The 12,660-nt window shown below is 41.5% G+C and overlaps 1 protein-coding gene across 1 annotated transcript in view; it reads right to left on the bottom strand.

The window, feature by feature from the left end:
• MRPS35 (mitochondrial ribosomal protein S35) overlaps positions 1-7,677 on the bottom strand; it is a 36,821-nt gene extending 29,144 nt beyond the window's left edge. The window contains exons 1-3 of the mRNA XM_079774987.1: positions 7,483-7,677; positions 3,977-4,023; positions 2,535-2,702 (exon numbers count right to left, since the gene is read on the bottom strand). Coding sequence (XP_079631113.1) covers positions 2,535-2,702; positions 3,977-4,023; positions 7,483-7,594 — 327 coding nt within the window. The 5' untranslated portion in view covers positions 7,595-7,677. The remainder of the gene's footprint in view (positions 1-2,534; positions 2,703-3,976; positions 4,024-7,482) is intronic.
• Between the last annotated feature and the right edge of the window lie 4,983 nt (positions 7,678-12,660).

The following is a 12,660-nucleotide window of genomic DNA, read 5'->3' as shown; positions in this document are numbered from 1 at the left end:
TAACCGAACAATTTAATTAAGTTGGAAATATATACTATATGATGATCTATTAAGAGCCCACCTAATCATTCACAGGGCCAATTAGAAGTTCAGGAAAAGTCAGATATTTAATTCCTTCAAATAAATAAATACATTTACTATATATTTCTTGAATAATGTTAAGCAATTTAAGAGAAATTTTAGTTAAACAGACTCATTTGGAAAGAAAGATTTGAACAAGCAGAAAGTTACTCCAAACATTATGTACAGAATCTTAAGTATTGATCAGAAAATGTTTATTTTAATCAAGAGAAAATAGTCAATGAAAATTGGGACTATGGAGTAGGTGGCTTCATTTTTCTATACTTGTATTTTTGAAACAAAAAAATATAATCTTAAAATCATAAAGAAAAAAATAACAGCTAATGCTTACATAACATTTATATATGTACTGTTCTATGCATTTTGCATATATTAGCTCAGTTAATAAACTTATCTAATGGCATTGACTAGAAATGAACCACTTCATTGGATGAAGTATACAGGTGATTCTTTTTTTAATATATTTTATTGATTTTTTATGGAGAGGAAGGGAGAGGATAGAAAGTTAGAAACATCGATGAGAGAGAAACATCGATCAGCTGCCTCCTGCACACCCCCTATTGGGGATGTGCCCACAACCAAGGTACATGCCCTTGACTGGAATCGAATCTGGGATCCTTCAGTCCACAAGCCGACGCTCTATTCACTGAGCCAAACTGGTCAGGGCTACAGGTGATTCTTTTTTTTTTTTTTTAATATATTTTATTGATTTTTTACAGAGAGGAAAGGAGAGGGATAGAGAGCTAGAAACATCGATGAGAGAGAAACATCGATCAGCTGCCTCCTGTGCCCGCAACCAAGGTACATGCCCTTGACCGGAATCGAACCTGGGACCTTTCAGTCCGCAGACCGACGCTCTATCCACTGAGCCAAACCGGCTTCGGCAACAGGTGATTCTTAAAAGGGATGGCATACATTAAATGTTTGGATTCCTATGTTTATTAAAATGCCATTCACAGCCAGTAGCATTATTACAAACATATTGCTACCCTCTCTCAGCAATGATTATTTTCCGAAGACTTTTCTTTAAACTAAGTTCACTTCTCTTTCATTAGAAGGAAACATTTGTTTCTGCAATGTTTGTTTTCTTAAAACATTCCCATTTCCAAATTTCATTTACCCCTGCCTTCAGTAGCAGATAACCCCTTCTCCATATTACCATCTCATTTTTCACCATCATCTTTCATCAAACTTTTTTTTGTTTTTTAAAAAGACTCTCATTTAATGGGAAAGTATGTTGATGATAATTCCATGGCATGTAAAAGGAAACCATCTAAGATATGCATTCCCAGACTAAGCATACTTATATTTTCTTTAAAAACTTAGTTTTTTGAAAGGTACAATACAGAAAAGATACAATCTATACTAATAAAAGGGTAATATGCTAATTAGACCAGACCTCTTCCAGTCAAAGCCATGGTGGCAGAGGCCAAGGCAGAGGCAGTTAGGGGTGATCAGGCTGGCAGGGGAGAGCAGTTAGAAGCGATCAGGCCAGCAGGGGCAGGCAGGTAGGTGAGCGGTTAGGAGCCAGCAGTCCCGGATTGCAAAAGGGATGTCCGACTGCCAGTTTAGGCCCGTGGGATCAGGCCTAAACTGGCAGTCGGACATCCCCCAAGGGGTCCCAGATTGGAGAGGGTGCAGGTTGGGCTGAGGGACCCCTCCCCCCATGCATGAGTTTTGTGCACTGGGCCCTAGTAGAAAAGAAAAAGCCAAAGGGAAACCATAGGACTAATTAATGGCATTCTTTTTTTTTTTTTTTTTTAATCCTCACCCGAGGATATTTTTCCATTGCTTTTTAGAGGGAATGGAAGGAAGGGGGAGAGAGAGAGAGAGAAAAACATTAATGTGAGAGAGATACATCTATTGGTTGCCTCCCGTACCCATCCCAACCTGGGGCCAAGGATCCAGCCTGTAGCCAGCAACTGAGGTACACACCCTTGACCGGAATTGAACCCAGAATCCTTCAGTCTGTGGGCTGACACTCTATCCACCGAACCAAACCAGCTAGAGCAGTTACATTCTTAAATGCCTAGGATTCTTTTGAGGTTTTTGTTGTTGTTGTTTTACCACAGATAATCAAAATATAGCATTCATTATTACCTGAGAAAAATTTTTAAATCAAACACAAGCCCAGCTGGTGTGGCTCAGTGGTTGAGAGTTGACCCATGCACCAAGAGGTCACTGGTTTGATTCCTGACCAGGGCACATGCCCAGGTTATGGGTTTGATCCCCAGTGGGAGGCTGAAGTTCCTCTCTCATCAATGCTTCTATCTCTCTCTCCCTCTCCCTCCTCTCTAAAATCAATAAAAACTTATTTTTTAAAAATAAAAAAAAACACACAAGAAGCTGCTACACACTGAACCTTGAAGTATAAGAGGTGTAAGGGCAGTGGGAGGAGGATCACTCTTTATTTGAACAGAGGTCTTAGCCAATGAATCAGTAACTTATCTTACCTTTAAAAGTTCTAGATTTCCCTCCTTTGCCATGGGCACCCCCATTTTTACTGGGTAACCCATTCGAACAGGAAGAGGTACTGCAGAGGGCTTAAATGGTGCTGCAACAGGGTAGACACTAGGCCAGTCCTGGTCAACAGCCATTTTCTCTGTCCTAGGAGGTAGTGCCTAAGAAACATAAAACAGTTTAATATTTTAAATATAAACACGTATTTTAATTTTAAAGCAAAAGAAAACATGCAATTAAGAGAAACACTAGCAGAATTGCAACCTAGGTAAAATCTGACCTCCCACAAAGTTGCTGCTGTTCAAATGAAAAATACCAAATCTACCTAAATATTTCTGTACTGTTTTCTCAAACTCTCTGGGGCAAGAGGGCTATACCCTTTAATACGACTTCCATCACTAAAAAAAGTATCTATCTTATTTATTTACATAGACTTATAGCAAAGTTTTTACATTTTATTTATGAAGGAGGTGAATAACAATATATTTCGAAATAATTTTTAAAACTCCTTTGATGGAAGTCAGTATGAGGTGACATTGAGAACTTGGAAATAAGTAAATTAAGGTTAAACTAAATGAATAAACATATAATAAGAAATTATATACCTTCTAGGCCCAGGAAATAACTACATGATAGCTTGCCTAGTCAATCACAATCTCTCGATAGATAGATAGATAGATAGATAGATAGATAGATAGATAGATAAAAGCTTAATATGCAAAGTGTCCCCTGGGAGTTCGATGGACTGGGAGTTCAATCGCTCACTCTGACATGTGCTGACCACCAGGGGGCGGCATGGAACGAAGAGCGGCCCCAGCAGGCAGGCGCTAGGGACCCTACTCGCGTACGAATTTCATGCACTGGGCCTCTAGTATATAATATACTCAATATAAGGGGATGACCAGCACATGGTTTAAAGAGGCAAAATTTGGCAATACCCACCTAAGCAATACAAGTGTAGCATTCCTGAAGCAAGTAATATTCCTATGAAAATGACTACATTAGACAATTATAATTTGATGCCATTTAATGTCCAACTAATATGCCTTTGATTTTACTCCATGCCAGGTAACTTTATAATTTAGATTCCTCCACAGAGATGCCCACAGAGTGAGAACAAACTAGTAATATTCATGCATATATCCCAGGCTACATGACTGTTACAAGCATCGTCAAAAATAATTCTATATTCCGGTTTAGGTACCTATTTCCTGGGAATATGTGGGAGAGTCCATCTCTCAAAGATGATCCATTCTCAGGGTACTGACAAAGACCAGACCAAGACTAGAGTCAAGACTGTGGTAGTCACCAAGTGAACATCCCCTTATGAACCTTTCTTGGGATGTAGCCTCCTGCCTCATCGTGAATGTCTTCCTCACTTTAGAACTTGAGAAACCATTAAGATAGTATATATTAGAGTATGTTAATTGTTCACCTTTCTTCTTGGTGGCCTTTCCAACCTGGATGTTCTTTCTGCTGTACCTAAAAGACAACACAATAGTTACAGATAATTTTATAACATAGATTTATTCAACTGATCGTGTTCCCATGATCTGAATACAATTTAAAGTATTCCGTAACAAAGAAACAATAATCCATTTTCTGTAAGCTCAGAGACTAAAATCATCTTAATGAAAATGAAATGTCAGAAATAGTTAAGAAAATTCCAGTTATTATAATATAATATGAAATCATCATATGAAGAAAAACTTTCAATTAATTCTAAGGTTCATAGTCAAATAAACTCACTTCCCCAAGTTAAAATATCTAGTTAGAAATAAGTATTTTGTGTCTTTAAAGATAAATGTTTGAAAGGTTCTAATTTTAAGTATACCTGCTCATATTTGGAATTATTCTGGTCTTCCTACCAACAACAATAACAAAAAGAAAATCATTAAATTTTTCCTTTTCTCTTATATATTAGAACTGCCAATGCTACAATAACAAAAATCATAGCCATTCCTAATAAATCACATAACTGTAGAAGAGGGCAGATTACTTACATACAATATACACCTTTTAAAATATTATCTTATGCCTCTCTAAATAACTGTTTTGCTATTCTAAAATAATAATAGCTGTATTTATTGAGCACTTTCACATGCCAGATGCTGTGCTAAATGCTTTTCATTACCTCATTTAATCTTATTCTTCACAAGAACTGTAAGTACTATCATTATCCTTACCTAGAAGTCATGTATGGCCAAGAAAACTAAGGACCAAGAGTTGTGCGATTAGCACAGCACACAAGACTCTTCAGACTCTGAACCTCACATCCTTCTTCACATCTCTAGCCTCATTCCCCTTCACAAGGCCCCACAACTACACAGAACTTCCCTCCAGCCTTTCTGAATTTTATGTTCTCTGCCTAGAATATGCTTCCCTCCCATCTGTTGGACTTCTGTCCCCTTCCACCTCCCCACCTCATTTCATGTAACAAATGCTTATTCATCCCTCAGTGGTATTTCGTTTATTCCTTCAAAAGTTTTAGTGATATTGTGTACTAGAAATTAGGAAGGCAGCAAAGAACAAGAGAAACCAAGTTCTTACTCCCACAAAATGGAGAGTCTATCAAAATAAGACAACTATAGCACAAGTAATTTCAATAAATAATCAATGATAAATATTAATGGAAACATACAGCAGGGGACCAAACCTAGTCAAATAGTTGGGGAAGAAGAAGTTCCCTGAAGAAGTTGACTTTAAGCTAAACGTCAAGGATGAACAGGAGGTAGCCCTGGGAACCGGCAAGTGAGAAAAAATGTTCTAGAGAAAGGGAAGATGGAAAATCAAAGTAAACAAATTTATTATGGTTGAAACTTCAGAGCAGAACAGAGAGTGCACTGAGAAAAGAGACTGGAGATATTTGATAGACATCTCAGATATAACACACCATTGGCAGAGCTCCAGATTTTCTTCTTCCAGTCTTCTCAATCCGTGTAAGTGGTATTGCCATTCATCCAATTATTCAGGACAGAATCTAACATGCTTCCTGGAGACTGTTCCTCAAGCCCCATATCAAATCCACCAATAAGTCCCATTAGCTCTACCTTCAAAACGTGCCCCAAATTCAACCATAACAACCTATCTACTCCACAATTACCTCAATCCAAATCACCATCATCTCATTTGTACTACAGCAACTTCCAAACTGGTCTGCTGAGTCCCACTCTTTCCCTCCTAAAGGTGGTTCTCCACACAGCATCATTTCCCTGCTTAACACCTTCCAGTGTGATCCCCAACTTAAAATACAAGCCATGCCAAATGCCTATAAGCCTTTACAAGATCAGACCATTACTTACCTTTCTTATACTGGAACTCTCCTCTTTGCTCACTTAGCTCCAGCCACGCTGACCTTTTTTCTGTTCCTTGACCATACCCATAAGCTTATTCTCACTCCTGGGCCTCTGCACTTGCAATTCCCTGTGCCAACAATGCTCTTTCCCCATCTCAGCACGGACCTGGGCTCTGCTCAACCGTCACTTCCCCAAGGAGGTGAGGTCTTTCCAGACAGACTATCTTATCCGACCCTACAGTCACTCCTCCTCCAATTCATCATTCTCAACATCCTGCTTTATTTTTCTTCAAAGCACTAATCACTACCTTACATTGTACTGACATTGTTTATTACTTATAGTCTGACTTCCCTCAAAGTATGTAAACTTGAAGAGGTAAAGGACTTTTGCTCTATCCTGGTATCTAGAATATCGCCTAGCACACAGTAGGAATCAAGCATTTATAGAATAAATGAAAAATTAAAAAGACGTGTTAAGCCCCAAATGGTTTGGCTCAGTGGTTAGAGAGTTGGCCTGTGGACTGAAGGGTCCCAGGTTTGATTCCGGTCAAGGGCATGTACCTTGGTTGCCGGCACATCCCCAGGAGGGGGTGTGCAGGAGGCAGCTGATCAGATGTTTCTCTCTCATCGATGTTTCTAGCTCTCTATCCCTCTCCCTTTTTCTCTGTAAAAAAAAAAAAAAAATCAATAAAATATATTTTTTTAAAAAGCCGTGTTAAGACTATTAAGGGCTAATATAATACATTGAGGAATTTATCTTAAAGCAATGAGAATTGCCTGTAGATTTTTGAATAAGGGAGTGGCAAGATAAGATTTGCTATTTGAACACCTCACTCTGGCCTTTGCGAGAATTCAATGTAGGGAGCAACAGCGTAAATAGTAAAGGAAAGTAGTGTAGGTGTAGAAGTGAGAGATGGTGGCCTCGACTGGGCTGTGAGTGGCATTAAGATCAGAGATCTTCGCGAAGGCAGCACGGAGAGCACCAGGTGTAACTGGACAGAGCTTTTCTCCCTTCCCACGGGCTCCTCCTCCTACATAACCCCATTCTCGCTTCTTTTTAGGCACCTCACACTGAACAGTCTGCGTTACCAAATGTCCTTTTCACTCGATTCCTCCTGGGCGAGAACGGCGCCAGGCATCCCTGCTATCTCTGAGCGAAGGTCACCTCAATGTCTGTTTGAAGGAAGGCCATCCCATTTGGCGGCATGGCTAGGCCTGGAATTCAGAGCTGCACTTTGTCCTGGGACAGCTATCTGCTTCCCTTAATACTCGAGAAAACCGAGGTTCCACACTCCCTGGAAACGTTACCGAGCACAGTCCCTAGCGACCTGTGCCGGCGACCGTGGGGCGGGCACCAAAGCGCGCGGGTCCCGGGAGGGAGCGAGGGAGGGGCAGGCTGGTGGCGCCCAGAGGCCCCAGCGCAGAAATCCGCGGCTAGGAATGGGGCGACACCCGGGCGGCGGGCAGACCCACAGGCACGGCTTTCCCACCAGGTGAGCCACGGCCAGGGGACAGGGACAGGGACACCCCGGCCTCCCCCGGGCGGCGCAGGTTCCACCTCCGCGGCCTTCACGGGTCCGAGGTTCCGCCCTCTCCCCCCCCCGCCCCCGGCCCCAGAGCCCGGAGGCGACGCGGCAGACACTCACGCGGGCTTGCATTCCCGGGGAGAGTGGTCGGAGACACTGCGGTGGAGAAGGCACGCAGGGTCCTGGCCGCCGGCTGCAGGCACAGCCACGCGGGGAGCGACGCGGCCGCCATGGCTGCGAAGACGGCAAGCCGGGCAGGACAAGCGCGATCCCGCTCTGGGGGGCAGGCCTGAGGCCGCTACTACGCATGCTCGGGCAGGACACGCGCGCTCCCGTTGGTCAGGGGGCAGGCCTGAGGCCGCTAACGCGCATGCTCGCCTGCTTTGCCCCGCCCCTGGGCTGCAGAAACAGGATACACGTGGGCCTGGGAAATCAGGGCCAGAGTCAAAAGTGCACCACAGAAAAGAGAAAAAAAGTCATGAAAAGGAAGCAACACGCTTAAAAAATATATCGAAGCTGTCAGTCCAAAGACAATTGCAAATAATGATCATAAGGGATGGGAGAAATGTCGCTCACAGAGGGCAGGTGTGGTCTGGATGGGACCTCCTATGGCCCGGGTCTACCTTGGAGCCCTGCTCTTTTGCAATGCTGCTTTTCTACAGCTTCTTGCATTAAAGAATGTGTTCAGCTAGTGCAAGTGACACATTCCAAGGGGAGAGGCAGTATCTGATAGTTAAAAGGATACTGGACGAGGACGTGGGGGGGGGGGGGGGGGGTCAGTGGGGAACGAGGGTCTGGGATGGGGTGGGAACCGGGTGGAGGGGAGCTGTGGGTGGGGGAAGAGGAGCAGCTGTAATAATCTGAACAATAAAGATTAAAAAAAAAAAGAAGGATACTTGACTTTAAAACTTGGTCTCACCATTTCTAGGCTGTGTGAGCCTAATATAGTTAATATAGACCAGTGATGGTGAACCTACGACACGCGTGTCAGCACTGACACGCGTAGCCATTTCTGATGACACGCTGAGGCGGCTGCATGCCGAGGATGAAACATTTGCGAAATAATGTTTTTTCCTCAAAGTGACACACTACCCGAGTTATGCTCAGTTTTTTGGCGAAGTTTGACACACCAAGCTCAAAAGGTTGCCCATCACTGATATAGACAAACATCTGGGTACAATATTGGCGTACAATGAGTATTATGTCCGCATTGGATGTAACTGTTTTCAGTGATTTGGTTAGCTCATTTGTAGATCAGTTTAGAATTACAAAAAGTCAGTATTCATCAGGACTTAGAAGATAATGGTCATTTTTTTTCATGAGATTTTTTGTTTTGTTTTTTTTACCCTAAAATGAATTAAATACAACCCTTAATAAAATTATTCCCTATTTTGCCCTGGCCCGCTTGGCTCAGTGGATAGAGAATTAGCCTGCGGACTGAAGGTTCCAGGTTCTATTCCGGCCAAGGGCACATGCCTGGGTTTCGGGTTCGATCCCCAGTAGGGGGCGTGCAGGAGGCAGCCAATCAATGATTCTCTCTCATCATTGATGTTTCTATCTCTCTCCTTCTTCCTTCCTCTCTGAAATCAATAAAGAAATATACTAAAAAAAATAAAATTATTCCCTTTTTTTCATAAGCTGGTATGTATAATATTTAATCAAAGTACAAAATTATAATAAGAACAACATGGAACAAACACAACTGACTCTTGGTAAGCATACAACCGGTGGAGCAGAAGTATGCAGGTGTCCCAGGGTATTCTACCTATGAGCATTCAGTGCGCATGGGCATCAATCAGTATGTGATGGGAGTGGGGTTGAGGTGGGAGTGGGGGGAATAGCATGATAGGGACAAGTATTTGTTGACGTGTGTGTGTGTGTGTGTGTGTGTGTGTGTGTGTGTGTGTTTTGTTAATCCTCACCCGAGGAGGATAGCAACTGAGGTATGTGCCCTTGACCTGAATCCAACCAGGACCCTTCAGTCCTCTGGCCAATGCTCTACCCCAGTGGTTGGCAAACTCATTAGTCAACAGAGCCAAATATCAACAGTACAACGATTGAAATTTCTTTTGAGAGCCAATTTTTTTTAAATTAAACTTCTTTTAACACACTTCTTCAAAATAGACTTGCCCAGGCTGTGGTATTTTGTGGAAGAGTCACACTCAAGGGGCCAAAGAGCCGCATGTGGCTCACGAGCCATAGTTTGCCTACCACTGCTCTACCCAGTGAGCCAAATTAGCTAGGACAGGGAGAAGTATTTGTAATAATCACCATTCTCCTCTCTTCTGGCCTCTTACTATCCATTATTGTTCCAAAGCAGAAGTATTAGATGTATTAGTTTTCTAGAGCCGCTGTAACAAATACCACAAACTGGGTGACTTAAAACAACAGAGATTTATACTTTTACAGTTCTAGAGGCTAAAACTTCAAAATCCAGGTGTAGGCAGGGTTGGTGGTTCCTTCTGGAAGTTCAGAGGGAGAATCTGTCTATGCCCCTCTCTTAGCTTCTGATGATTGTTGGCAATCCATGGCATTCCTTGGCTTGTAGACACATCACTCCAATCTCTGCCTCTATCTTCACATAGTGTTTTACCTTCTCCTCTTATTTTTAAGATGAAAAGTATGATGTTTTAGTCAGATGAATACGGAGTTTGAACCCAGGTTCTGCTTTGTGTGTGTGTGTGTGTGTGTGTGTGTGTGTGTGTGTGTGTGTGTGATCTTGGGCAAGTTCACCTAACATCCCTGAGCTTCAATTTCAAGGAAAATAGAAACAATAATATCTTTCTCAGGACCATTGTGACTGACTTATATTTCAGAAGGTGTAATATAAATGGTGGCCATTGGAATTAAGCTCAGAGTCAACACAGCAGCCACTTTTTCTCTCTTGAGTTTGTATATTTTAGTATAATAAAGTGCAAGGCCTATACCATAGAAATTTAGGAACAAAAAAAAGATATTAATCATTATAAAATTAATTTGCATTCAGAGAATTCTCAATTTCTGAGTAAGATGTTAAGAGACTTAGGTCCTCAGTTTACCTTCCTATGCTCTCTTTTGTTTACTCTTTCTCTAAGAATAAAGTAGATAGATATAATTAGAGTTAGTGGAGCCAGAGAAACACTTATTGTTTTCCCAGGCATCAAGTACAATAAAGCTCATTCTATATTAATGTTAAAAAAAATCATTTGCAATGCTATCAACAGGCAATAATAATAACTGGTTCATGCAGTCTAAAGAGTAAAGCATACTCTGGCCAGTGTGGCTCAGTTGGTTGGCCATTGTCCCGTACACCAAAAGGTTGCCAGTTCTATTCCTGGTTGTGGCACATGCCCCCATTGTGGGCTTGATCCCTGGCAAGGAGCTTGCAGGAGGCAGCCAATCAATGTTTCCCTCGTATCACATTGATGTTTCTTTCTTTCTCTCTCTCTCTCTCTCTCTCTCTCTCTCTCTCTCTCTCTCTCTCTCTCTCTCTCCTTCTCCCTTCCTCTCTTTCTAAAAATCAATACAATTATTTTTTAAAAAGAGTAAAGCACGTACTATTGTGTACAAAGGATTTACTAAGAATTACATAACTTTTTAATTGAAAAAGAAGTTAATGTGCAATCATTTACTATAAAAATCTTTCCTTCAGTCTTCATGACCAAATATCCCAACATATTGTAGAAACAAAACTGGTTTCATAGGCATGTGACTTGCACTTAGAAGAGCCCTATGCTTGGTGAATGCTCTGCTGTCCATCTTGAAATTTTTAATACTTTTTGAACAAGGACCCCATATTTTCATTTTGCATGGGCATTACAAATTATGTAACCAGTCCTTGTGTAGAACAATTTTAAATATTAAGGTGTTTTTAATAATGGGCTTTTATTATACTTAAAACCTAGCTTAATCCAATGACTTTTTGTCTGAGCTATTAATCAAAACTAATTTCTTTATAAAAAGTAAGTGAACTAAGTATATCTATTCACAAGCATAGTAAATAGACAATATGCAAATATCCAGGTATGTGGATGTACTTCGCAACCTAAATATCCATCAAAACAGTATTGGTTAGCCCGGCCAGTATGGCTCAATGGTTGACCAATGTTTCCTTCTAGCTCTCTCTCCGTCTCCTTTCCTCTCTCTGAAATCAGTATTGGTTCAATATATTATGGTTTATACAATATAGAATACAATTTAGACATATGGGTCTTAATCCTATTTGAACATTAGAATTACCTCAGATGATACTAAAAAAAATGGTTTAGGGCCCCTCTTTCTGGAATGCTGATCAATTGGTCTAGGTGTGTTTCGAGCATTGGTGTTTTATTGTTTTTATTTTTAAGTTCCCCAAGTAACTCTAATATGCAGACAGACCTGAGAAGCATTGATGTCAGCCTTAAAAAGAACCAGGTGGATATAAATCTATTAGCGTGGAAAATGGTCCACAATACCTAAGTTTTTAACGTTAAAAGGGATTTATGGATCAAATGCTTCATTTGTATAAAATACTTTTAATATACAGTACAGGTTCTGGATGGGTAAAGAGCAAACTAGAGGCAGTGGCTATGGAGGGCGGGGGGGCGGGGAGAGGTGAGACTCCTGAAGACTTAACTTTCCACACTTCTGTACTTTAGTTGAATACTCTTTCTCCTATACTACACCAACGCCTTGATAGCTTAGTCTACACAGCATTGCTGCAGACAGGGGTCACTATAGACCAAGGAAACATTAACTGGGTATTATAACCTTCTAGGAACAAAGTAGGAAGAATTGTTTAACAGCTTCAAGAGATGTCTCCTGAGCCTATTCATGTTCACTTACTAAAGGCAGAGAGGGCTTAAATGCTTGATCTTTTGGTTTTCTGGAATGAAGAAACATCAAAGGCAAATATAGTTCCGCCTTTGCATATATTTGTAATATTGAAGAAGTTTGGAAATACAACATTCTAATTGTGATATGTTTCATACTCCTCATCCAAGCATCAGCTGTTTGTGACCTCTCCATCCCTCCTCCTCTATCACTTCGGTCCAGGCCACCCTTTTTCTCTAGCAACTGGTTTCCTTTAATAGCTTCCTACCTGTCCTCCTGGGCACTGCTTTCACTCTTCCCTCCCTGAAGTCTAGTCTCTACCCAGCAATCAAGTGAGGCATTTAAAGGGTCAGTCAGAGCAAGGCATTTGTCTCCCCATATCACTCAGAATAAAATCCAGTCTTGCCAGTCTGATCTGCTTGATGTGTTTGCTGGCTACCTCCCCAACCTCATCTCCTATTACTCTTCCCCTGGCTCACTCTGCTCCATCCGCACCAGCCTCCTCTG

The sequence above is a fragment of the Cnephaeus nilssonii genome (genome assembly GCF_951640355.1).
Source record: "Cnephaeus nilssonii genome assembly, chromosome: 6".
Lineage (NCBI taxonomy): Eukaryota > Metazoa > Chordata > Mammalia > Chiroptera > Vespertilionidae > Cnephaeus > Cnephaeus nilssonii.
This window is presented reverse-complemented; position numbering and strand designations above follow the sequence as displayed.